The 27,508-nt window shown below is 52.1% G+C and overlaps 1 protein-coding gene across 2 annotated transcripts in view; it reads right to left on the bottom strand.

Annotated features, from left to right (window-relative positions):
• Positions 1–16: 16 nt before the first annotated feature.
• ARHGAP23 (Rho GTPase activating protein 23) overlaps positions 17–27,508 on the bottom strand; it is an 84,360-nt gene continuing 56,868 nt past the window's right edge. For both annotated transcript variants that reach the window (XM_067020613.1, XM_059046501.2), the window contains exons 16-24: positions 26,253–26,408; positions 21,070–21,148; positions 18,353–18,426; positions 17,993–18,082; positions 16,852–16,977; positions 9,863–9,904; positions 9,229–9,325; positions 7,121–7,152; positions 17–2,577 (exon numbers count right to left, since the gene is read on the bottom strand). In XM_067020613.1, the coding sequence (XP_066876714.1) occupies positions 1,552–2,577; positions 7,121–7,152; positions 9,229–9,325; positions 9,863–9,904; positions 16,852–16,977; positions 17,993–18,082; positions 18,353–18,426; positions 21,070–21,148; positions 26,253–26,408 (1,722 nt within the window). In that variant the 3' untranslated portion in view covers positions 17–1,551. The remainder of the gene's footprint in view (positions 2,578–7,120; positions 7,153–9,228; positions 9,326–9,862; positions 9,905–16,851; positions 16,978–17,992; positions 18,083–18,352; positions 18,427–21,069; positions 21,149–26,252; positions 26,409–27,508) is intronic.

Here is a 27,508-nt window from a genome sequence, read left to right as displayed (position 1 = left end):
ACAGCTGACTCATGCCTCGAGGAAGGCCATTTATTTCCAAGATATAGACTATACTTTTCAGACAGGACTTCAGAAGCAGGAAATCTTAGTTGTCGCCTAGAGAGGTGTGTCGAGGACACAGTGAAAGGAGACATGCGGACGTGGAGCAGAGGCTTATCCAACACTGTTACAACACTTTTTTAAATGAGCAAAACATCTTTAAAAATCCTTATAAATTCTTTATAATATGTTACACATTTAGAGACAATATTTACAATAAAGGATGAGGGAGGGAGGAGCGAGGAATCTACTTTACAGCAAATCTTTGCATAAAACAAGAGGACTGATAGACGTGGCAGTGGGTTCACAACCCCACCTGGGCTTCCCTGGAATGAGTGAGGGCGTGTGTGGGGAGGCCTGTGATCTGAGGTCTATTTACAACTTGTGGGAAGAAGAGGGGGCTGGGTCCCACCCACCCTTCCAGAAGGAGCAGCCCGGCTGAGAGCTCATCAATCAGTGTGTCCGCATGCGTGCGCGAGTGCGTGTGTGTTATGAGTGGGGGGAGAGACAGACAGGCAGACAGACACCAGGGATGTTTTCTACGCCCCCTCCTAAAGGGAAGAAGGTGAGGGCCTGTGTGCCTGAGCTTTGGAAGGAGCAGGCACAGCTGAAAGAACAAATAGAGGGGCAAGAGGTCTAGCAGGGGTGACCCTGGAACCTCCCCAAACCATCTGGGGAACAGGCAGCTCCTCGTGGTCAAAGCGCTTGGGGAGTGTGATTTATAGATTGGAAAAAGGTGTGTGGGGGGAATAACCCTGGTGAAAGTCTCAGTCCTGCCTCTTGAGAAGGTTGAGAAGTCCCAACCCCCTTCTCTAGCGCTGACAAGCAGCAGGGAGGCAGGATCCGTGTGCACTGAAGGCAGGGAGCCCCGGTGGGAGCTGGGTTTGAAGGGGGCAGGAGTGGTTGCTACTGGGAACACTTTGGGACAGTGACTACACACACTCGCACACACCACGCCCCTCCCCCCATGGACACCACCACCCTACACCTCCTCTCCCCAGACATACATACACAACCGCCCTCCCTTAGCTGGCAGCTAGGAGCTAATTGGGGGGAGGTGGGTAGAGGAAAGGAGTGAAGAGCCAGCATCACCCAGTGTCTTTTATTTAGTCTGATGCTTAGGGGTTCCCTATCCACACCTCATGGCCGACAAGGGTCCCTAAGTGCAGACACAAAGGCCCAGAAGGGCACACTCTGTCACTTATCCAAGGGACAGAGCCCCCACCCACCAGGAGCCCTGCACAGAGCCCCAGCAGCCTACCTCTCCGTCTCCTCAGCCCCGGGGCCCCCCTCCCTCCCACACACTCTGCGTCCAGTTCAGTCTTCTCTGCCCACCCCCTACCAATTCCAGCGCACAAACCAGAGACGCGGCCTCAGCGCCTCCCATTGCACCCGGATGCTCCCAGGGGCAACAAGGCGGGGTGGAGGTGCAAGCAGAGGCGATTCCTGGGAAACCAAGGGGCTCCGGGTGGGTCGAAAGGGCGCTCGGGGCGGAGGGAGAGGGAGGGGCGGTCACAGACACTGATGGAGGCGGGAGGCGGCCGAGCGGCGCGGGGCCTGGCTCTGCAGCGCCCCCGGGTCCCCGGGCGCGGGCGGCAACGAGGCGGCGGTCGACGGGGCCCGCGCCTTGGTGGACTCCAGGCTGCTGAGGCCCGAGTCCTTGTTGTCACTGTGCGCCCGAGGGCCCACGGGCTCCGGGGGGCCCCCTCCGCCCAGCTCCTTCCACTCGTTGAAGTTGAGGTCGGTCAGCGGGCTCTGCACCACCACCGTGTGGCGGCGCCAGCTGCTCCGGCGCCGCCGCGTCTCGGGAGACAGAGGCCGCCTCAGCCGCACCGGCAGCATGTCGTCCGCGGTGCCGCGGAGGCGCAGCCGCAGCGCCTCGAGACGCGAGGGCCGCGAGCCCAGCGCCGCCGCCGCCGCCAGGGCCGCCGGGGGCCGCAGCGACTCCTGGCTGCTGGACGAGGCGGAGCCCGGCAGCCCGACGGCCGCGCCCGCGCCCTCGCCGTCCGCTCGGCTCCGGGCCAGGCGGCGCCGCGCCAGGGTGTCGCCGGGCATCAGGTGGTGCGAGCTGAACGAGGGCTGGCGCTCCGGGAGCCCCCCGGGCCCCGCACCGCCCTCCGTGTCCGTCTCCACGTGGCTCAGCTCGCTGCGCTCGTCGTCCGCCTCGTCCCCCGCGCCCGCTCGCCGGCCCCCGGCGCCCGAGCACACGCTGCGGTCCATGGTAGACAGGGTGGAGTAGCCCGAGACGATGGAGCGCGTGTCCGCGGCCGGCCGCTCCTCCAGCGCCGCCGGGGGGCTGAGGCGTCCGGGGGCCTCGGGGGCGGCGGCGCCCGGCCGCTGCCCCTCCGGCCGGTCCTGGGCCCCCGGCGCCGGCGCCCCCGCCTCGGGCTTGTGCGCCTCCTGCTCCGAGTCGTCGTCCGTGCTGCTGCCCAGCCCCCGCGCCTCCCGCCGCTTCTTCCTCTTGCGGTTGACCGCCGAGATGAAGGAGATCGCCAGCATCTCCCGGGAGTACGGCTCCTTCTTGGGAGCCCACGAGCCCTGTACGGGAGACAGGTCAGTGTGCTGGGGGCGCCCGGAGAGCCTTAGCCCCCTCCAACCTCCCACCCCTACACCCCAACACCACAGCACCCAATCTCGACAGGTCCAAGCCCAGCACTCTCACGTCCGCTGTTCCTCCTGGACGGCTGTCCCAACTGGGGTGTCACTATCCACTCTAGAGACTACCCCTCTGCACCCCCCTCAATCCTGAAGCCTCCTGGGCACCTCCTCCGGTCTTAATCCAGACTCTCAGCTCTTTCCTGCGAGCTGGGGGCCGGTTTCTCACCTCACCCCAACTTTCACTCCATTCTCTACATCCAGTGCTGCATAAATCCTTTTAGACACAGCTCTCCTAATAATAGACTCGCAACAGCAAATGACACTTGACAGTTTGAACCCATTTCACATATACTATCCTGGGTTATAATACCAGAGCCTGCAGGGACCTTTCTCAGATCACAGCTCCTCCCTCCCTCCCTCTCCGTTCACTCACCTGGGAAACCTGACTTTCCACCTACTCAGTAGGCACAGGCCTCTCCAGGGCAACCCGCCCAAGCTCATTTCCCTTCCCACCACACCCCATGCCACTTCCGCCGTCCCATCAGCGCCCCACCCTGACAATCCCCAACCCCAGATCAATCCAACCACCAGCGCTGTTGCCAAAAGTGGCTTAAAAATCCTGCACAGTCCGATGATTTGGATTGAAGCCGCTCCCAAACTGATTTACAGCCCCACCGTGGGCAACTTTCAGCCACTGCTCTCACTGCTGAGCCCCGTGGGTGTTTTTTGGTCTTGGCCTTCCATGATCCCCCAGCAGAGCCCAAGCCGCCCATCACTGCCTCCTCCAACCTGGTTTTTAATCCTCCCTCTCTGGCCTCTCCTCTCTTGGGAGGCTCTTCTTCCTCCTCTTACTCCTTAAGAAGCCGTGTTCCCAGGGCTCTGTTCTCAGCCTCTCTCCTCTCTCCCTGGGGACATCCTGCTCCCGAGGTCTCCCTTGGCCAACACCAAACTCTGTCTCTTGAGCTCCCGAACTTCTTCCAACTGTGAATGTCTCTACCAAGGTGTCTGCCTGAAACACCTGAAACTCACCTATCTGGAACCACATTATGCTCCCTACCCCTGCCCCAAACTACCTCCATTCATGTCCCCAGCTCAGGGTGATTTCTCGGCCTCCTCCCTCTCCCCTCCTCATCATCCTCTGTTCAGACCCTCACTCTGCCTTTTCTGGGCCCTTCTGCCCTCTCCTAATAGAACTCCCTGCCTCCACCCGAGCCCCACTCCAGCCCTTCCTCCTCAGGAGCCATTAGTCCTTCTAAGGCAAGGCAGTTAGTCCTTCTAAGGCAAGGCAGGAATCTAATCGCCTCCAGACTCTGCAGGACCCCACCCCCACCAGGATAAAGCACAGACACAGGGCCCTTCACAACCTGCCTACTGCCCCCTCCCCCCGCCCCAACACAGCCTTCACTCTGGTGATGCTGCCCTCCGACCCCTCCCTCGATAGCACTAGCATTGGCAGCCCTTAGTCTCCCCCCACCCACCCCTGACCCTATTTATGGGATGAGCTCTTCTTACTCCCTCTTCTAGGCCCAGCTCAAACACGGCATTCTCTATACAGCAACCTCCCACCCAGCTCTCCCTTTGGCTGATCTGGGAAAACTCTTCTTCTCTTCTCTTAAGCCTTTGAAACTACACATACACCAGCTCTTCTCATGTCAGAATAGCTTTGTTTCCATATCATCTATATCAAACCCTGAGTTCTCTGAGGGCAAGGTCAGTGGCTTATTTGTGTTTGCATCCATGACTCCTAGTACAGCGCCTGTCACATAACAGGCACTCGAGAAACGTTAAGTGAATGGGGTCCCCTGAACATAAAAAGCCCTGTAGAAACGGATGCTGGGACTGGTCCCCAGCTGGGCTGAAATGACCTGCCCTTGCATCCCTTCTCACAGGTCACCTCCTGATTCAGCTGCAGTGAAACAGGCACACCTCGGAGATACTGCAGGCTCCGTTCCAGGCTACAGCAATAAGGCAAATACTGCAGTAAAGCGAGTCACATGAACTTTTTGGTTTCCTGGAGCATATAAAAGTTATGTGTACACTGTAGTCTATTAAGCATGTGCTAGCATTATGGCTAAAAAAAAGTACATCCTTTAATTTAAAAATACCTTATTGCTGGGCTTCCCTGGTGGCACAGTGGTTGGGAGTCCACCTGCCAAGGCAGGGGACATGGGTCCAATCCCTGGTCCAGGAGGATCCCACATGCCATGGAGCGACTAAGCCCATGTGCCACAACTACTGAGCCTGCGCTCTAGAGCCCACAAGCCACAACTACTGAAGCCCATGTGCCTAGAGCCCGTGCTCCACAACAAGAGAAGCCACTGCAATGAGAAGCCCGCGCACAGCAATGAAGAGTAGCCCCCGCTCGCCACAACTAGAGAAAAGCCAGCACGCAGCAACGAAGATCCAACACAGCCAAAAATAAAATAAATAAATTTATAAAAAATATACTTTATTGCTAAAAAACACCATTATCTGAGCCTTCAGGGAGTCGTAATTTTTTGCAATAGTAACATCGAAGTTCACTGATCACAGATCACCGTAAGGAATATAATTATCATGAAAAGGTTGAAATATCAAAAATGTGACACAGAGACATGAAGTGAGCAAATACTGTTGGAAAAATGGTGCCAAGAGACTTGCTCAACATAGGGTGGCCACAAACCTTCAATTTGTTTAAAAAAAAATGCGGTATCTGTGAAGCACAATAAAGGAAAGTGCAAGAAAACGCCGTGTGTTTGTAGTGGATGGAGACATAGAGCTACCTCCCGTGGCCACGGCACTCTCTCACATCAGTTAGCTTTGAGAAAGCCGGAGCCTGTCAGCAATTCAGGATTCACAGCCGTGCAGCTCCTGGGCTGTGGCTGCCCACACAGCACGACTCCAGAAGGCACCACCTGCAGCACTGCTACGACCAGCGTGAGGCACATGGTGGCCAGCGCCGCTTTCTGCCTCTGCTCTCTGAGAGACTTGAGAGGCCGCTGGGATCATCTGATCAAATTACCCTCTCATCCTGGCTAGTTACAGAAGCAATGAGGTCAGAATGGTCACTTTCAGGGAATGCAGAGGTCAGCAGGTTCACGTAAAGGCTGAAGGGTCAGTCCAAGAGAGGCTATAGGAAACCAGGGGCCTAGCACGAGCAAGGGGTGGAGGTGATCAGGAGCTAGATTCAGGTAACTATAATGAACTTGCTCCCCGCCACAGCAGTCTTGTGATGGAGTGAGCTCCCCATCACCAGAGGTGTGCAGGCAGAGGCTCTATGGAGAGGTTACAGGGGTCCTCTGCACCAGACTAGAGCAGCCTTCTTTCTTCCTGTCCAGTGCTTTCATCTGACACATAGTGAGCTAATGAACACCTGCTTGGTGTCAGGCACACTGATCTCACTGGGACTCGGCCAGTGCTTAGAGATCCAGAGAAATGAGCCCAGTTTGACCAGCCAACATTTAGTTGACTCCACTACTACAGACAGAACTGTTCTCCCACCAAATTCGTATGATGAAGCCCTAACCCCCAATGTGATAGTATTCGGGGTCTTTGGGAGGTAATTACGTTTAGATGAGGTCATGAGGGTGGGGCCCTTATGGTGGAATTAGTGCCCTTACGAGAAGAGACACCAGAGAGCTTGCTGTTTCTCTCGCATGCGTGCTCGGTTTCTGCTTGCCATATGAGGACACAGCGAGAAGGCAGCCGTCTACAAGCCAGGAAGAGAGCTTCCACCAGAAACTGACCATGCTAACATCTTAATCTTGGACTTCTAGCCTCCAGAACTGTGAGAAAATAAATTTCTGTTGTTTTAAGCCAGTCTATAGTATTTTGTTATGGCAGCTTGAGCTGATTTAAGACACACTCCTGGCCTTCGGGCTGCCTGGGGCAGGCATCCTGGCCCTACTGGTTCTGTCTCACAGGGCAGGCTCTGGAGCGGGCAACTCACTGCCTGTGAGACCTGGTTCAAAGAACCGGCTTGGGTTTCATTGTTTTCAATTTCATTGATTTCTGTTCTTATCTTTATTATTTCCTTCCTTCTGTTGGCTTTGGGCTCTGCAATGACCTTAAATAATAATTATTATATCAGACATATTTGTTGTTAACCCCATTGTGGGGGATAAATCTTATCCCCATAAATAGTATGAGCAAGCTGAGGATCAGAAAGAGGTTAAGTAACTTGCCCAATGTCCCAAAGCTACTAAGTAGTGGAGCCAGGGCTCAGGCCCAGGACTGTCTGTGCTTCTAACTGCTGAGCAACACTGCCTCCAGGCCACCTAACTCCCAAGCCAGATCCTCTACTACAGCAGCTACCACCCCAAGCCCTGCCAAGGTGAGCGACTTCTCAGCTTACCTTGGACACTCGGTATTTCCCACCTTCCTTCCCAGTGACTATCAATCTTCTTCAAGGCTCCAATCACAATTCTCCCAACTCCCTTGACCAAAAAACAAAGTGGGCTGGCTTGTACAGGGATATAACTTTCAGAACTGCCGTGGCACTTACCTTGGACTTGGCTGAACTACAGGTGGTGGAATCTATTGTTAAGAAACGAAAGAAAAATGAAAGTTGGATTGAGCAACAGAAGACTGAGTCTTGTAAACACAATTCCCTCTCCTCAAAGGCTTCAGAAACCAGGGAGTTTGGAAACCTGAGCTCTCCCCAGATCCTGGGAGTGCGATGGGGCTCTGATGTCACTTCCTATGGGATAAGGATGGAGCAGAGAAGGATGTCAGTAACCACTTCCTTTTGAGGCAGAAAGTGACATCAGGCTGCCAGCCACTGGACCCTCATTTGCTCAGGGTTAAGAGCAAGGGGGACTTTCCTTTGGCCCAGTTCCTCTCCCCTCCCCGCCTATCCCTGTTACTCTGAAGCACTGGAGAGAAAATGCCAAATATCAGATGCAGTTCACAGAAACCACAACTATGAAACACATCAAATCACAGATGCTCTGGAGAAATGGAGACCACACGGTGCACAGAGAGGTGGGTGCCTTATATCCACCCTGCACCCAACCCCACTTCCAGGCATGAGAGGGCACAGGCACCATGTGAATGATGGAGTACAGGGCAGACAGGAAGTGGGTGGGGCAGGAAGTAGAGAGGGCTGGTGATTACAGCCTGGAAAGGTTCCACCTCCAGACCTGAGGTCAGTCTGCCCTCGTGGGGCACGGCTGCTGTTAATAATCAGAGTTTTGAAGGGATGCGGGTCCCACTCCCCTAGTATCACTGGGGTGGAGAAGGAACCAGAAACAAGTCCTGACAGTGCTGTCTCCAGGACAGGGGAGGGAGCAGGCCGACCCCAGGATCCCCCAGGGTGGCCCGGGGCAGTGGGCAGGTGCGGTTAATCCACACTCTCTGGCAAGCAAGTTAGATGCCTCCTCCCCAGCCCTCCCCTGCACACAGTGAGAAGAGCAGACGGGCTGACCACACAGCGACACACACAGGGCAGGAGAGTGGCAGCGGGTGATTAGAAGATACGGGGCGGGGTGGGGGAGCTCCTCTCTGCCATCCCCACCCCCCATGTCCTCTGGCCCCCTCCCCAGCCTGCCTCTTGCAACTAGGGGTGCTGTGGTATGCCTCTGTCAGAGACAGAAGCAGTCAAAATACTAAGGGCGGGTCACCCACAGGTGGTAGGAGTTAGTGGCTCGAGCCAAGAAGGGACTGGCTGTTCCTTTGGCCCTGGACTGTCTGCTATGATAAGGCCAGAGGCCTGGAAGCAGGACTTAGGGGCTGAGTAGGCAGGGGCTCTGATTTTGGAAGCAGGAAGAGCCAGCCCTCGGAGGCGGCTGAGGCAGGAGCTATAGATATACAGAGGCTTCCGGGGTAGCATCCCTGGTGTCCGGAGACGCTGGGTCCCACTACCAGCAAGCCTCCCCCACCCAGATAACCAGAAGTGGCCGAACTCGGCACAGAGAGAAAGCCACAGAGCGTGGGGGACTGCAGGAGGGCAGCCACGCAGTGCCCAGACTTCCTGGCAAGAGGGACCAGACGTGGCTCCAACAAGTGCCTCCTTCCTCCTGAGAAGGGGCTTCTGGATGGGACGTGGGTGGGCGTAAGTTGTTAACAGCTGTGGGTAACTGGCACGTCAGGGTGGGGTCCTCAGGGCCCCGGACCGTCCCGCCTGCCCCTCGTGCCTGCCCAGCCTTCTTATAATCACCCGCCACTGTTAGTGACCGAGGCCGCGATGCCACACTGTACCCGTTAAATCTCCAACAGGTCCGCTGGAGGAGGGAAGGGGAGGAGAAGAGAAGGGGCAGGATCCAGGGGACGGGGGGAGAGCACAGGGAGAAGAGGGTGGAGGGGTGCAAGGAGAAAAGGAAGAAAAATTAAAAAGAGGAACGTGCCCAGGTCACAGCCCGTGAGAAATAAAAAGCTCAGGAAAGCAATCGGTGAAAACAAAGCTCCTACCCAGCCTGGGGTGGGCACGGCTGAGTGGCGGAGGAGGCAGCTCACAGGCAGGCTGGGCCTCCCAGAGAGGCAGAAGGCCCCACCACAGCCCAGTCCAGCGGCGGGGCCAGGAGCAGGGAAGCTGGGCCCCTGGCCAGCCATCTGGGACCCTCGGGAATGCAGATCCCACCCCCTCTCCACCCCTTCCCAGGCCCCTGCTCTCACCTGAACCTGGCTCACCAGGGGGCACTGTCCTGCCAATGTTAGGCAGGAGGTACTCGATGTTTGGCACTGACTGAGGCTCCTTGTCGTCCACAGGGGTCTGCAAACAGAAGGGGGGTCAGCCAGCGCAGCCTCAGTTGTCTGACTGCAGACCCGACGGGGATGGGGAACCCTGAGGACAGGGCGCAGGTCTCCTCCATCAGACCGGGGCTCACCCGTGCAGGGAATGTCTCCTTCATCAGCCAGGCACTCGAGTGCAGGTCCTACATGTCCCCCATTAGGCTGTTTTGTGCCTTCCCCCACACCTTGGTTGAACCCTAAAGGCCGGAGCTGTGACTCCCCCATCAGACTGGATTGGAGGACAGGGTCTGCCTTTGCTACTGGACTAAGTTTCCTTAGGGCAAGGCCTCTTATCTCCCCCCACTCCCCCTCAGACTGGGGCTCATGAAGGTGAGGACTGTCGTCTCCCATCAGATTGGAGGCTCCGGAGGAGAGGGCTTATGTTCCTTCCATCAGACTGGGATGTCCCAAGGGCAGGGACCTTCCCCTGCTTGAGTCTTGCTGCCCACCCCTCCCACCTGGGACGAGGGCCCACCATCGACCAGACCCCACCCCACGGGCCCTCTGCATCACTCACCCTCTCTCCCTTGTCCTCGTTGTCACTGAAGAACCAGTCTGACTGCAAAGGAGACAAAAGGAAGTGATGGAATCAGCGTGGGAAGGAGCTGAGGGAAGCCAGGGAGACACGGGCTCCCAACCTGCTCAGTTCAGAGGACCCACTCAGGCACCTGATGGAAAAGTTTGGACTCCAGTGTGGAAAGGAAATGCAGCCTGGAGTGGGAGAAGGCCTGAGCACAGATGGCTGGCTGGCTCAGGGAGAGCTTCTCTTCGCCTGCTTTTCACTAAACACAGTCCCCTGCACATCACCTGAAGCGAGGGGGCAGCAGCGCCATCTAGTGCCAGCCAGGTCCACTGCAGGGACAAGGCCAGCACCGGTGGCTGTAGCTGCATGTACCCCACACCAGCCTAGGCTCCACACTGACAGCAGGGGTGGAACCCCCCCGCCCCCCGGAAAAGGCAGGTGCCTAGAGGGAGGCGTTAGGAGGTTCCCTGAGGGGCAGGCAGGCAAGTTTTTCTCATAAATGCCAAACAGAAATAGAAAATAAAGTAATAATCCCACTCAAATATATTTTGTGAAATTTGAGAGTCTTGAAGGTAAAACTCTAAAAGTTTTCTGAGGAACAAAAACAGATTGCTTACACGTGAACAAGTATCAGCTTTAACTAGAACTTTCAGCAGCAACAGACACAAGAAGACAAGGAAGTAGTATTTTTGATGTGTTTCTGAACTGCAAGTGCAGGGATTTTGAACCTAGAACTTTATACCTTGCTAAACTCTCATTTAAATTTGAGTGTGAAATAAAGCTATTCTAAGACATCAGAAAGTTTGCTACACGAAGGCTCTCTCAACTGAGTACATGAGCAAGTAAAGAAATGAATCCAGGATGGAACAAGCAGTTCTAAGAAGTAAGGATGGATAATAGCGTAGAAAAGTCCACTGTTATCAAACTAAGCAATGATGCACACACACACGTACAAACACAGACAAAGTATACCCACGACAATCTGTAACTCAAAGTCAGAGGGAGAAACCAGTGACAGGTGAAAGTGCACTAAGGTACTTGGCTTTTAGATGTGGTGGAAGGAAGATGTGGATACTGATAAGCTTTAGAAATTGATAGTAAAAATTTAACGTAACTACAGGCTTTTGCAATTGTATCATTCAATGTAAGTATGGGTTTTATAAATTATGTAAGTTTTATATCAGGAAAATAAAATGAACCCATCCAAAGCAAGGTAGAAAAGACCAAAAAAAGGAAATAAAATGAAAATGTAGTAAACAGAAAATGACATTTAAGATGGCAGAAATAAGCCCTGACAGGGACTTCCCTGGGGGCGCAGTGGTTAAGAATCTGCCTGCCAACGCAGGGGACACAGGTTCGAACACATGCCTCAGAGCAACTAAGTCTGTGTGCCACAACTACTGAGCCTGCACTCTAGAGCCCATGAGCCACAACTACTGAGCCCATGCGCCACAACTACTGAAGCCCGTGTGCCTAGAGCCCATGCTCCGCAACAAGAGAAGCCACCGCAATGAGAAGTCCGTGCACCAAAACGAAGAGTAGCCCCCACTCGACGCAACTAGAGAAAGCCTGTGTGTGGCAACAAATGCAATGCAGCCAAAAATTAAATACATAAATAAGTCCTGACAGTACAGAAATTACAAAAACGTAAATGAGCTAAGCTCACTAATTGAAAGTTAAAACACACAGAATGTTATATATATTTAAGGATATCCTTATACTTAAAATTAGCATCTAGAAGGTGGATTGAAAATACACACATTGGGGGCTTCCCTGGTGGCACAGTGGTTGAGAGTCCGCCTGCCGATGCAGGGGACAGGGCTTCGTGCCCCGGTCCGGGAGGATCCCACATGCCGCGGAGCGGCTGGGCCCGTGAGCCATGGCCGCTGCGTGTCCGGAGCCCGTGCTCCGCAACGGGAGAGGCCACAACAGTGAGAGGCCCGTGTACCACAAAAAAAAAAAAAAAAGAAAGAAAATACACACATTAACCTATCAGAGTGGTAATTATTGGGGGGTGGGCAGAGGGGGCTTTGGAATGAGGTGGGGAAACAAGGAGACTTGCAAGGTTGATTATGACCTTGGGCCATGAACCTCAATTATTATTCATCATAATCAGGCATATGATTAACTCAAATAAGACAGAAGAGAAACAAGAGACAGAAGAGAAAAGAGAGATAGAGGATGAGGGAGAAATGCAGGATCGGGAGTCAGCTTCGGGCTCAAGTCCACATCGGGTAAATTACCTCTCTATTTACTTATCTTTAAAATGGGCATAATGTATGAGTATCTACTTCTAAAACTGTGGTGAGGATTAAAATAAAATACTGTATGGCTGTTATCTAAAAGACAGGAAATAAATAACAAGTGTTGGCAAGGATGTGGAGAAAAGGGAACCCTCCTACACTGTTGGTGGGAATGTAAACTGGTGCACCCACTATGGAAAACAGTATGGAGGGTCCTCAAAAAACTAAAAATAGAACCACCATATGACCCAGCAAATCCACTTCTGGGTATTTATCCGAAGGAAACAAAAACACTAACTTGAAAACATACATGCGTCCCCTCGTTCGTTGCAGCATTATTCACCATAGCCAAGACATGGACGCAACCTAAGTGTCCATCGATGGATGAATGGATAAAGAAACTGTGCATATACTGTATGTGTGTATACACACACACACACACACACACACGTATATGCAGTAGAATATTATTCAACAATTTAAAAAAGGAAATTGGGCTTCCCTGGTGGCACAGTGGTTGAGAATCTGCCTGCCAATGCAGGGACACGGGTTCGAGCCCTTGTCTGGGAAGATCCCACATGCCACAGCGCAACTGAGCCCGTGAGCCACAACTACTGAGCCTGCACGTCTGGAGCCTGTGCTCCGCAACAAGAGAGGCCGCGATAGTGAGAGGCTCATGCACCACGATGGAGAGTGGCCCCCACTGGCCGCAACTAGAGAAAGCCCTTGCGCAGAGACGAAGACCCAACACAGCCAAAAATAAATTTAATTAATTAATTAATTAATTTTTTTAAAAAAAGAAAATGAAATCTTGCCGTTTGCAACAACGTGGATGAAACTTGAGGGCCTGATGCTAAAGTGAAACAAGACAGAGAGAGACAAACACTGTATGATCTCACTTATATGTGGCATAAGAAACCCCCAAATTATCCAAGTTCATACATGCAGACAGCAGACTGGTGGTTGCCAGAGGTGAGGGGGTGGAGGGTGGTTGAGATGAGTGAAGGCAGTCAAAAGGTACAAACTCCCAGTTATAAAATGAGCAAGTCCTGGGGATGTAATGTACATCATGGCGACTATAGCTAATAACACTGTACTGTATACTTGAAAGCTGCAAAGAGAGTAGACCTTGAAAGTTCTCATCACAAGAAAGAAAAACTTGTCACTGTGTGTGGTGATGGATGTTAACTAGACTTATTGTGCTGATCATTTCACAATCTATATAAGTATTGAATCGTTATGTTATATACCTGAAACTAATATAATGTTGTATGTCAATTACATCTCAATTTAAAAAAACAAAAAGGAAATACCATATGTAAAACATTTAGTACAACACATTAATGTATAATAAATGTTAGCTATTATTAATAAAAGGTGCAGTCACCGGAGACAGGCTGACCAGAGGGAGCCCTAAGAAGCCAGCCTCTAACTAGGGTTTGAGGGAACCTAAAAGTGCTCTGGGAACCTGGAAGTCTGCAGGAAGCTTCCGGGTGGCCCATGATTCTCTGGAAGAATTCATGCTCCCTCATGCCACCCTGCTTTTGCCCATGCTATCCCCTCTGCCTGGAACGTTCGTTCTCCCTTCTCTGCCTGGCTAAATTCTCTGTGTATTTCAAAAACTCCCTGACTATAGTCGCAGCTCTACACCCAGGGCTGGGTTGGGTCTTTTCATGGGGCTTCCCTGGACATAGCCCAGAGCATGAAGAAAGAAGTGATGTCTTCAGAGCAGGGCCTGAGTTCCATTCATCTCTGTGTTCCCAGCACCTGCATTTGTATCTGGCATGGAATGACGATGTTGGTGGTCGTGGTGATGATGATAGTTAACTTTTTTGGGGAGGTGGGGGGTGGGGGACAGGTGGCACTCTGTGCAGCTTGTGGGATCTTAGTTCCCCAACCAGGGATTGAACCTGGGCCCCTGGCAGTGAGAGTGTGGAGTCCTAACCACTGGACCGCCAAGGAATTCCAATAACTAACTCTTATATAACACTACCTTCCAGGCACCATTTTAAGTGCCTTACAGATAACAACTCATGCAACCCTCACAATAACATCGTGAGGTAAGTGCTATTATTATCTCCACTTTACAGGTGAGGAAATGGAGGCACAAAAAGAATAAGTACTTGCCCAGGGTCCCACAGCATCTAAGGAGCAGAGCCAGGGTTCAACCTCAGGCAGGCTGGCTCCAGAGGCAGTGCCCTGAGCCTCTATACCAGTGCTTCTCAACTGGGGCGACTCTGCCCCCCGAGGGGGCATTTGGCAATGTCCAGAGACATTTTCAACTGTCACAAGCGGAGGGATGCTCCTGGTATCTGGCCAAGAGGAGCTCCTAAACATGCTATAAGCCACAGGACATCCCCCAACAAAGAAGAATGATCTGGCCCCAAAGGTCACTAGTGCCAGGCTGAGAAATCTCAGGGTACACATGGTAGGAATCACCACGTGTGCTGAGTGAATAAGTGAACAAATGCCTTGGCATGGTCTTTGTCTGGGTTCCAACTGACTTAGTAAACATGAGTATGAGCGGGCTGCTGACTTGCTGATGGGCAGCCGGACACCCGGGTTCGCTCATCTCCACTCTGCCATTATCTTGCTGTGTGACCCCGGGCAAGTCACTGCTCCTCTTTATGCCTCAGTTTCTACCCTCTGTACAATGCAAGGTCAGGTCTGCTGCCTTAAGGCCCCTTCCAGCTCTGCTGTCCAAGAGTTCCACAGAAACCAGGAGTCCTAGGCAGGGAGGCCAGGTGATGGTTGCAGCCGAAACTCCCAGCAGGAGGTCATGTCGCCCATGAACACCAACCGTCCACTCACTGGCCAGGGGCTCAGAGCCAGAGCCAGAGCAGTCTCTGTCACAAGTCCCACCCTGCCTGAGCTCGTGACTACACTGATTCCTGGCTACAGAGCCTCTTAGGTGGCCGGGCTCAGTGGGCTCAATGTGAATTGAGGGGGTAGCTCATTCCCTCGACAATAGTCCAGGGCTGATTATGTTCTAATGCCAAGGGCGCAGAGAATGGAGGGTTGCACGATCAGTTAGTTCCCGGGAAGGAATTCCTCAGTGGGAAAGCCCAGACTGGCATAACCTCTACAGCAATTCATTCATTCATTCATTCATGCATTCAACAAACACTGAGTGTCCGCCATGTGCCAGGCTCTAGGCTTGTTGCTGGGATCACACCTATGAAGGAGACAGATGTGCTCCATATCCCCTGACCCTGCCCAGAGAAGGAGCCGCCATTGGCTGGGGACTTCCCCCGGGACCCTAAGGGAGGGTAAGTGGACACACTTTGGGCCTTCCTTCTCCCTGAAGACTGCTGCTCCTGACATCCCAGCTGACCGCAGGCCTTAGGCTTCCTGGGACTTCACTAGGAGCCAGGGCTTCACGTCCCCACTGCCCTCCCCACAAAGCATACACTCATGGGGACCCCAACGGCTCCCTGTTGGTTTGGGGAGCTGAACTTTTCCAAGAGAGATAAGCTTCCCCAGAGCGAGGCCACATCAGGATCCCTGATATTGCTCACCAGCCCTGGCCTCCCCGACAGCTCTGGAGTGGGCCTCCGAGCTGATGGTCCCAATGTTAGAGTGCAAACAGGCTCAGAGCCCTGCCGTGTGGTGAAGGAAGGAAACAAGCAGACAAGGCCAGCCAGCATGACCAAAGCCCACCCATGGCCTCACTTGGCTAACTCTGACCAATCTCCCTCACTCCAAAGCCCCCAGGAGTCAGACCTCCCAGTTGGTTGGGGAGTAAAGCACGGGCCTTGGTCAGACAGTCCTGGCTTAAAATCCCGGGGCTGCTACTTATTAGCTGTGTGACCTTGAGCAAATCACTTTGCCTCTCTGAGTCCCCCAGTTTCCTCATCTGTAAAATGGGAGTAACATGACCTGGTTTCCCTTCCCTAAAGTGACTATGAGGTGGGGGAGGCTGAGGTTTCCCTTCCCTGGACCAGCTGCCAATCTTATTTCTCCTGGCAGGAGGGTTCTGGTTCCATTCTTTGTGGACTAGACCACAGGCCACACCAAGATCTGGAAATGGAAAAATCTGTGATTCGTAAAAACATCCCTGAGGGCCCCAGAAGGGGGTGGTGCTGGCCTGGGTTTGGCTCTGGAAAACCAAGGTCTCCTGCGCCCTCTGCTGGCCACTCTGGGTTCTCATCCCGTGGTGGATAACAATAAGAATCCTTAGAAACACCAGGCTCCTGGGACCTCCAGGCAGCCGTGAGAGGAAAGTGACCAGCCCAAGACACACTGAACATGCAGCCAGGATCCTGCCCCGGCCCATCATGCGCCCTGCGACATCCGCCTCCCCCTATCCCGGGCATCACCATTTTCTCCCTGAAGTCTCAAGTGGGCCTGCAGGGAGAGCTCTGTCCCTACCTCTGTACCTGTCTGCCCGTTTCTGCCAGGAAACCTCTCCTGGGGGCCACCTTAAGGCATCCCTTCTTTTACCCCTTCTGCCCTCCAACCCGGCAGCACCTTTCCCTGACCCTCCTCCTCCCTCCGACCCTCACATGCATCTTGGAAGCTCAGGGCCTCCTGATTCTCCTGCTGGCGATGCAATATCCCGGAAAGACAGGGATTCAGGACCCATTTCCGTCTGGCCTTAAAATGCAGCCTACTGCTTCTGAAGGGCATCCACCATCTCAGCGGCATTTTACTGAGCTTCCTCATCCTTCCCTGAGCACATCCACCCAGGAAAGCGGGAGCCAGATGCTCAGGGGGACTTGGGCCAGGGCAGCTGCTTACGTGCTGGATCAGCGTCTCTACAATCTTGTAGCGGTCAGGCATGTGGGTCACCATGTCCGCCATGTTGTCCTCGGACGTCCTCACCAGCGTTGGCCCGAAGACTAGGGCCAGGTTCCGGGGCTCCATCTGGGCAGGAGAGGGAAGCGGATCAGCGTCAACACCCCTGTGAGCTCTGACTTCCAGCCCCCCAGGCCTCCCTCACTCTGGGCCCTCAGGCCCCCAGCCCAACCTCATCCTGAGCTGACCCTGGCTTATGGGCCAGATGCCTCCTTGCGGGGTATGGAGGTGCCTGGTAAATAGAGAACAGGCCAGCTTTCAGCCCCACTCACCCCAGTCCCGGCACTCACGGACAGTTCCCCACCTGCACACCCACACTATGCTTGCTAGCAGTGGGAGAAGCCAGAGTGAGGACCCACTGGAAGTTCCAAGCGTGTTTCAGGACCGGGAGAAATCCTATCCCTCATTTCCCCCACCCTTCTTCCACCACAGAATCAGAAGATATAAGGGGTTTGCTTAGGAAAAGGCAACACAAGGGATCTGAGCTAGATCAGAGGATAGATCTCCATCAGACCCAGGAGTCTGAGGCTCTCTGCCTCTGGAAGACCCTCAGAAATTCAGGAGATGGCTCTCCAGGGAGAAGCACTGGCCAGTATGCAGGGAAGGGGTGGGGACAGAACAACCCTTAAAGAGGGCGTGGCCAGAGGGGCTTGAGATTTTCTAAACTGGAGGAGCTTAGAATATGCTGAGAAGGGACTTCCCTGGTGGCACAGTGGTTAAGATGCCACCTGCCAGTGCAGGGGACACGGGTTCAAGCCCTGGTCTTGGGAGATCCCACAAGCCATGGAGCAACTAAGCCCGTGAGCCACAACTACTGAGCCCACGTGCCACAACTACTGAAGCCTGCACACCTAGAGCCCGTGCTCTGCTACAAGAGAAGCCACCGCAAGGAGAAGCCCACACACCACCACAAAGAGTAGCCCCTGCTCGATGGAACTAGAGAAAGCCCGCGCCAAGCAACAAAGACCCAACACAGCCATAAATAAATAAATAAATAAATTTATATTAAAAAAAAAAAAGAACATGCTGAGGAGACCCCGGTAGGCTTCCCTCCCCCACACTTCACATCAGGGCCTCCACCCACCTTGTTTTTCTCTGAGTGGTCAGCTATGGTCTTCAGATGGCCCACGAGGAATTTGAGTGTTTCATAGTAATGTCCTGGGAGATCCCGGATCTGGGTGGGAGAAAGAAGGGGCGTGGGACCAGGGTGTGATGATCTCCGCCTCCCCACCATACCCCAAAGGGGCTCCGCTGCCATATCTGAGCGGGTCTGGAATCCACCCTCTAACTGCCCCCCTCGTATAGATGGAGAAACTGAGGCCCTGAGGGGAGAAGGGCTTGCTGAGGTCACAGAGGGAAGTGGTGGCACTGGGCTCGGGCTCCTGGGGCAGTGGTGCTCGCCCTGCCCAGTCTGCCCTTTGCCTAACAGCACCCCTCTCCTCACCAGCTTCCGCAGAGTCTGCATCCGCTCCCTCGAGTCTTCGATGCGATTGGCCTCGATGAAGTCATTGTATTTGTCTAGAACACAGTGAGAACTCTTTAGAGAGGTGGGCCTCCAGGCTGAGGAGGCCCTGCCGGGAGGTCAGTGTTTTGTGCCAAGGCTGTTCCACTTTGGGGGGACTCTGTGGCTTCGTGTCCATGTGACCAACCCCACCACAGCTGCCCTCAGGTGCACAGCTGACCTGGGACAGCCCAGGTGTGTTCGCTTGGGAAGAAATAAGATCTCAGCTGCCTACTGATCCTCGAAAAGGGCTCCCTGGCCCAGCCTCCAGGACAAGAACACCACAAGGTTGGAAGAGAAAAGAGAAGGTTACCTAGAAAGAGGGAGGGGTCTTTCAGCCTCCAAATACCCCTCCCCCTCTGTGTCAGCGTTCCCCCAACTCCCTTCAGAAAAAGTCCATGGGAAACTTTAAAAATGGGATGTGTTAAGTTTATCCTAAAATTCATCTGGAAGAATGATGAGGGAGGATTTGCCCTGTTAGATACTGAAATACACTAAAAAGATAGCACAGCTAAGGCAGGTGATGAAGGATCAGGACAGATAAAGGCAGCACTTCAAGTCAGTTATCTTGTTGGGAAAATAAATCCATTTCTAGCTCACATAATACACAAATAAATTCAACTGCATGACAGAGCCAAAAACAAAAGTTATTAAAATATTGGGGAAAAATAAGAAAATACTTTTATAATCATAAGGCATTCTTGAGATACAGAATCCATTAACGGTTAACAGCTTGACTATACACAAAATTACTGTTTTCAATTTCCATACTGAAAAGTTAAAAGGCAATGGCAGGGGCTTCCCTGGTGGCGCAGTGGTTGAGAGTCCGCCTGCCGATGCAGGGGTCACGGGTTCGTGCCCTGGTCCGGGAAGATCCCACGTGCCGCGGAGCAACTAAGCCCGTGAGCCATGGTCGCTGGGCCTGCGCGTCCGGAGCCTGTGCTCCGCAATGGGAGAGGCCGCAGCAGTGAGAGGCCCGCATACCACAAAAAAAAAAAAAAAAAAAAAAAAAAAAGGCAATGGCAGACCAAGAGCAAATATTTACAAAAACTAATAAAGGGTTAATATCCATAATGTACAAAGAGCTTGTCTCCTACAAATCAACAGGAAAAAAGACCAAGAACCCAGTAGCAAAACGGGCACATAGTCTGAATGAGCAGCTACAGAGGAAATGGTACAGGCCAATAAACTAGTGAAAAGATAGTTAATCTCTTAGTAACGACAGAAATGAAAATGGTAACAATAGTGAGATGCCGTGTTCTCTCCCCGATCAGCAAAAGTTTAAAATATTAATAACATCCAGTGCCTATGGGGATGTAAGGAGGCAAAATCTCTTACGCTGCTACTGGGAGTGTAAACTAGGGCCGCCTCCCCGGAGTACAGCTTGACTTTAGCTTTCAAAATGTTTTCCAGGACTTTAACCCAGCAATTCCATGTCTACAAATCCACCTCCGGGACCCCAGCCCAGGTGAGCAGGAACGCAATCAAGGAAAGTCAGTGTAACACATTTCGAAATAACAAAAATGCAAAGACAACCTAAATAGCCAGCAGTAGGGGAGTGATTAGACAAATTACAGTCTATTCAGGCTATGAAAAACTATGTGGTTGATTTAAAAGAAGAATGAGGGGGCTTCCCTGGTGGCGCAGTGGTTGGGAATCTGCCTGCCAATTCAGGGGACACGGGTTCGTGCCCCGGTCCGGGAGGATCCCACGTGCCGCGGAGCGGCTGGGCCCGTGAGCCATGGCCGCTGAGCCTGTGCGTCCGGAGCCTGTGCTCCGCGACGGGAGAGCCCACCACAGTGAGAGGCCCACGTAACGCAAAAAAATAATAATAATAAATTTTTTAAAAATAAATAAAAGAAGAATGAGGTAGAGCTCTTTGTACTGACACGAATGAATCTCAAAATTATAAGCCTCCTTCTGTTAAGAACTCAAGCAGCCGTGTGCTGGAGCCGCCCGCTCACATGGGCTCCTGCCAACCAGTTGTGTTTGGCTTTCATGTTGGTGATAGCAAATCGGGAGCTTGAAATCAGCCGTGGTGCGAGTATTTACACCATGGAAACTGGAAAATGCTACACATCATGGCTTTTTTTCCCTTGAGAGCCAGATGTGAAACATTTACCAGTGCGCCACTGAACCCGCCCAACCTCAAGCCCTACATATGCAAGTGTGTCTTTGTCACACGTGTAAGAGGGTCTGGAAGGAAACGCAATGCACTGTTAATAAGCAGCTCGGCAAATGGTCAAGAGCTGGGCTCTGGAGCCAGATGCCTGGGGCTGAACCTTGGCTCTGACACTTACAACCTCTGTGACCTTGGGCAAGTCACTTAACCTCTCTTGTGCTGTAGTTTCCTCATCTATAGAGGGGAAATAATAGTACCTAGCTCATGGAGTTGTAGGGAGCAGTGCCTGGCACATAGTAAATGCTCAGAAAGTGTTAGGATAACCTCTGCGGACAGGGAATGGGAGGATGACAGGGACCCTTGTGTTTACTTGATTCGTATCTGTACTACCTAAGTTTTTTGCAAGCACGTATTTCTTTTGTATTAAAACAAAAACCCCCAAAGTAAAACCAACACACCCAATGTAAAAAGTGGTCAGGACGCAGCACAGACAGGTATTCCCTCCTCCTCCCATCCTCCACTTCCACCCCCTACTCACCATCAGTGAAAAGAGGCTCAGGTAGCTTTCGGAAGAAGGACTTGAGCAGGCTGCTGATCACGTTGAGGTCTTGCCAGCGCTGGGGAGGAGGCAATGACATCAGGCCACAGGTAGGGCCCTGCCCAGGTGCCCACACCTCCACGCCCCCAGGTTCAGAGCCAGCCAGGCCCCGCCCAGGTGCCCACACCTCCATGCCGGTCCAGCCCTAGACCCCAGTCTGGCCCGGCTCAGGCCCTCCATGGGATCCACTCATAGCCAGCTCTCCCCAGACCGACCAGGACTGTCTGGGCTAAGAAGACTCATCACAGTAGAGCAGAGTCCCCAGCTAGGTCCTAGCCCCTCCACCACCTGGCCCCAGCACCCCCCTGCTCCAGCCGGCCCAGTGGGCTCGGACATTTGTCCACGCAGAGAAAGGAGCAGGTCCCTTCCCTGGTGCAGGCACTGTAGGGGACAGAGGTGAGCAAAACCCATCCCCGCACAAGCCTGCCCACTGGACCTCCATTAGGCCTGCTGGTGTCAACTCCTGCTTCCCAGCACCCCCCACTTAGGGCAGTCGTCCTCGGACCCCTCTCCGCATCCATGACACAGCTCACGTTCACGCCTGGTGGCTTCCTGTCTCGGGCCCTTTGCACTGGCTGGTTCCCTCCACTAGAACGCGCCTCCCCTGCCCTTCACATGACTGGCTCCTCCCGAATCTAAACATCTTCGGAGACGCCTCCCCTGACCCGACCATCGCAGCACAGCCGCCATCACCACTGCCTGCCATCTGTAGCACAGCCCTGACTTTTTTTCCTTCTGTGGCACTTACCTCAGTTGATCATTACTGTATGCATTAGTTTCCTTGTTCCTGCCTGTGTCCCTGGCTGGTCTGTAAGCCACATGAGGGGCAGGGATCCTGTCTGTTTTATTCCCACCGTGTTCCTATCACCTAGCCAGCCGTATTAGCCTGGCACTTAAACGGTCTAAATCATGAATTCTCAACCAGGGCGACTCAGCCCCCAGGGACGTTTAGCAGTGTGTGGAACCGTTTGGTTTTCACAAGCGGGGGGTGCCACTGGCATCTAGTGGACAGAGGCCAGGGATACTTCTAAACTTCCTCCGGTGCACAGGACAACCTCCCACAGAAAAGAATTATTCTGCCCAAAGGGTCAAGGTTGAGAAACTCTGATCTAAATAAATGGTTGTTTGATACAAGAATGAATAAAGGATGGCCGGCTCAGTGTCTCTCCTGTCCACCAGAGGGCACCATCAGCCTGCACAAAGTCAAGGATAACTCCTTTGAAAGGAACTGCTCAGAATAACTCATGTCCAGAAAGCAACAGAATACCCCCAACAAAGACACACAACTCAACAATATACACACTCAGGGCTTCCCTGGTGGCGGGGTGGTTGAGAGTCCGCCTGCCAATGCAGGGGACACAGGTCCGTGCCCCGGTCCGGGAGGATCCCACGTGCCGCGGAGCGGCTGGGCCCGTGAGCCATGGCCGCTGGGCCTGCATGTCCGGAGCCCGTGCTCCGCAACGGGAGAGGCCACAACAGTGAGAGGGGCGCGTACCACAAAAAACAAACAAAAAAAACACACAACAATATACACACTCATTACCATGGGTCCACAGCTTAATGCCAAACCAGCCACAGGCTCAACGGGAACGCTTAACTTCTAGCACTCCCCATGACACAAACTGATGTCTGAGACAAAACCACACACCCAACACACGCGGCATGGCCCCACCCTGGTCCCTCTTCTCCCTGGATGAGGCCCAGCTAATGTGCACACCCAGTGTGGGCTCCTGCCCATCTCCCTCCACTGCCTCCTGGCCCTGATGTGTAGGCTCTTCTCATCTCCCAGCTGCCAAACCCAAGGCCTTGCCCTGTCCTTCTTTTTTTCTTTCCCCCCATTGGAGAAAAATTCATCAAGGCTAAAGACTGGAAACAACTGAAATGCTTAACTACTAAAGCATACCTAAATTATTTGTGGAATATCTGTATCATGAAATAAAAAGAGCAATAAAAATATATGAACTCTAGATTTTTCAACGAAAGATGAATTTCACAAACAAATTATGGATGGTGATAATGCCATTTTTGTTGTTGTTTTGTTGTTGTTACTTACTCCACCTTTATTGAGGTACAATTAACAGATAAAAATTGTATATATTTAAGATATACAATGTGATTGAGTTGATAAATCTATACCCTGTGTAATGATTCACACAATCAACCTGATTAAAACACTTATCACCTCACATAGTTAGTTACCTTTTAATTTGTGGTGGGAATACTTAAGGTCTAATAGCTTAGCAAATTTCAGGTATACAATATTTAATTATAGTCACCATGCTGTACATTAGATCCCAGAATTGTCCTGTCCCTCTTGACCCCTCCTATGTCTAAGCATCTGCCCCCCCATCCCCAGCCTCACCTGAGCTGCCCTCTCCTTCTGTCCCACTCAGAGCCTGGCCCTTGCAGTCCCCCATGCCCACCCTCTCCCCAGACAGCAGCTCCCTCTGTCTTCTCACCTCTGTGCCCCAGCGTGACCCCACACCCACTCCCCAATTCACCCTCGGTCTAGTGCCTGATTATGCGTCACCCCCATGTGGGTGACTTACCACCACTCCAAGTCCAATGTGGTCACTACCTGACACATCCTCCCTCTCCTGCCCTACTCCCCGGGTCTGCCAGGGACAGATGCCACCAGCTGCAGCTCAAACTTTTGGCTCTTTCCTACCACTCCTTCCTCCCTCTCATGCAGCCAACTCCTAGAGCTGCTCCCATCCTCCTTACCCCCGCCCCCTGGGACCAGCAAGACCTCCTGACCCCTCCCACAATATCAGTAATTTCTTCCCAAGATGCCCTGCTCTGGGCCTCCCTTGTTCGTATCCATTAGGCATAAGCTAAAGCACTACTTTCTCAAATCCTACTCTCATTTATGCCTCTCCAGCTGAGGAACCATCAAAGGCTCCCTATTGTCCATTGGCTCAAGGTCAAAGGCTTTACTGAAGCCATCAAAAGCCCTCTGTCCCCTGCCCTGGGCCTCACCCTCTCCAGTGCCAAGCCCAGGAGGTGGGTCCAGTCTCTGTCCTGACACTCAGACCCTTCTCTGGGATTTTGGAAAATGCCATCACCTGCTGCCTGGACTGCCTTCCCATTCACCTGCCCCTTCCTATTCATCCTTCAAAGATTCAAACACCTGCTCCAGTCCCCAGCATCCTCTCCTTCCTCATCAAACAATCTGGCCCTTGATGAGAACCAGCTTTTTCTCTTGACCACTATTTCACACGTACTCATCTTGTCTCCCTAGCTCCTTCCCAAGGACAGAAAGACTATCTTACAGTTTCACATACAGCTTCAGAGTACTGTTGACTCATGGGACTTCACTGTCCAGATCCATGGTTTTCCAAAACAACTTTTCCAGCAGAGAGCTTTTTGTCAAGTGAAATGATACATGAAAACCCAATATGAAAAAAACCAACATAAAAAAGCAGACAGAGCAAAGCATGTTACTCTAGTTCAAGTAAGGATGGGGGATCCTGGCCTCCCACAGCACCTCTGGGGAACGTTAGGGTTCTGGGAAACACTGGCCCTGCTGCAAACTCTTTTTTTGTTGTTGAAATATTTATTTGGATATTTCCCCCAGTTTTACTGAGATATAACTGACGTATAACCTGCTGCAAACTCTTTTTTTGGCTTAAACAACAGAAATTTCTTTTCTCACAACTGTAGAGGCTGGGAAATCTAAGAACAAGGTGCCGGCCCATTCAGTTTTTGATGAGGGCTCCCTTCCTGGTTTGCAGGCAGTCACCTTCTTGCTGTGTCCTTACAAGATGGAGCAGGTGAGGCAGGGAGCTCTCTGGTGTCTCCTTTCACAAGGACACTAATCCTATCGTACCAGGGCCCTGACTTTATGAATTCATTTAACCTTAATTACCTCCTAATCGGCCCTATTCTCCAAATACACTCATCTTGGGAGTTAGGGCTTCAACGTATAAATTTTGGGAGGACACGATTCAATTCACAGCACAAGAGAAAGAGGAGATGATTGCTAGAGCAGAATTCTGGAGGAATCCAGAATTCTCCAAAAGAGGATTGTGAACACTGTTTAGAGATATTAACATTTTTCTCTATAGCAGAAATGACGAGTTGTAGTGAAAGTACGGAAACATTTTTAGACAGGACAGACATTTTGGAAGTCTGCATTAGACGGCCTAGATCTTCTTTGGAATGCGGCACTCTACCTCCTTGGTCTGCTGTTATCCACTTTTCAGAGTTATTTGATAGTTACTTTATATATTCTGTCCAGGATTTTTAGATGTAATCAGTAGGAAAGATAGGACAGAGGGTGCTTGCTCTATCTTAACTGGAACCAGAGTCCCGGTATGTAATTTTTTTTTCCTGCTCTGAACACACCTTTTAAAAAATTGAGGTCTAGTTGATATACAGTATTATATAAGTTTCAGAAGTACAGCATAGTGATTCACAATTTTTAAAGGTTATCTTCCATTTATAGTTACTATAACCTGCTGCAAACTCTTGTGTGGTTGTCAGATCCCTTCACGAGCTGCTCTTGTCTCATCTGATCAGCCACTCACGTTGCTGGCCGCTCCAGCAAACACCATATACTCCCCTTCTAACCAGGTGTCTGCAAACCTCGGCCCATTGGTCAAATCCAGCCAACGACCTGTTTTTGTGTGGCCCTTGAGCTAAGAATGGGTTTTGCATCTTTAAAAGATTGGGAAGAAAAAGAAGGAAGAGAAGGAAGAGGATAAGGAAGAGGAGGGTTTGCAACAGACCATGTGGTAACCAAAGCCCTGGAATACTTGCTACCTGGCCCTTTACAGAGAAGGTATGGTGACTGCCGGCAAACCTTAGGGGCCCACGCCTTTCCCCAGGCTGTTCCCTCTGCCTGGAGTGCCCTTTCCTGGCTTTTGCTGGCTTTTCGTGGACTCTATTCATACTCAAGGCCCAAAAAACTGTCACCTGCCAGCCTCTGTCTCCGGGCTCTCAGGCCATGGCTGCAGCTGGGGTGATGCCCTTCCCCACGGATGGCCTGCAAAGGCAAGTTGCATCTTGCCCACCTTGGGGCCCTGACCCAGTGCCAGGCACACCACAGGGTACAATGAACACAACAGACACCACGACATTGGCCCCCCTTCCATAGACCGACGCCCCCCAGTTGCACTCACCTCATCCTGCAGGTTGATGTCCCCGGGGCCACGGTTGAGCTGCTCCTGCAGGCTGGACACCACTGCGTTGTTGCCTGGCACCCGGTAAATGCCCGTGGACTCCAGTCCCCGTGCCTCCACAATGCGACAGCATGCAGCCACGATCAGGGGGACACGCTGGGGACACAGCAGGGCAGGGGTGTTAGGAAGAGTAAGAACAGCATTCTCCGGGAGAAAATACTTGCAAATGATATGACTGACTAATAAGGGATTAATAGCCAACATACATAAACAGCTCATACAACTCAACATCAAGAATACAAACGACCTGGGAACTCCCTGGCGGTCCAGTGGTTAGGACTCTGCACTTCCACTGCTGGGGGCCCAGTTTCGATTCCTGGTCAGGGATCTAAGATCCCACAAGCCTCGAGAAGACACGGCCAAAAAAAAAAAAAAAATCAAAGACCCGATTTAAAAAATGGGCAGAAGAACTAAATAGACATTTTTCCAAAGAGGAAATGCAGATGGCCAAGAGGCACATGAAAAGATGCTCAGCATCGCCAGTCATCAGGGAAATGCAAATCAAAACCACAATGAGATATCAGTTCACACCTGTCAGAATGGCTGTCATCAAAAAGGCCACAAATAACAAATGTTGGCAAGCATGTGGAGAAAAGGGAACCCTCGTACACTGTTGGTGGGAATGTAAATTGGTGCAGCCACTGTGGAAAACAGTATGGAGGTTTCTCAAAAAAACTAAAAACAGAGCTACCACATGACCCAGCAATTCCACTCCTCGGTATATATCCAAAAAAAACAAAAACACTAATTCGAAAAGATACATGCACCCCAGTGTTCACAGCAGTATTATTTACAATTGCCAAGATACGGAAGCAAACTAAATGTCCATCAAAGATGAACGGACAGGGCTTCCCTGGTGGCGCAGTGGTTGTCAGTCCGCCTGCCGATGCAGGGGACGCAGGTTCGTGCCCCAGTCTGGGAAGATCCCATATGCTGCGGAGCAGCTGGGCCCGTGAGCCATGGCCGCTGAGCCTGCGTGTCCGGAGCCTGTGCTCCGCAACGGGAGAGGCCACAACAGTGAGAGGCCCGCGTACAGCAAAAAAAAAAAAAAAAAAATGACTGGATAAAGGAGATGTGATGTATATAGATATCTATATATAGATATCTATACATATACACAACAAAATACTACTCAGTCATAAAAAAGAATGAAATTTTGCCATTTGCAGCAACATGGATGGACTTGGAGGGCATTA

Source organism: Kogia breviceps, chromosome 19 (assembly GCF_026419965.1).
Source record: "Kogia breviceps isolate mKogBre1 chromosome 19, mKogBre1 haplotype 1, whole genome shotgun sequence".
Lineage (NCBI taxonomy): Eukaryota > Metazoa > Chordata > Mammalia > Artiodactyla > Physeteridae > Kogia > Kogia breviceps.
Note: the sequence above shows the minus strand (reverse complement) of the source record. Positions and strands in the feature narration are given on the sequence as shown.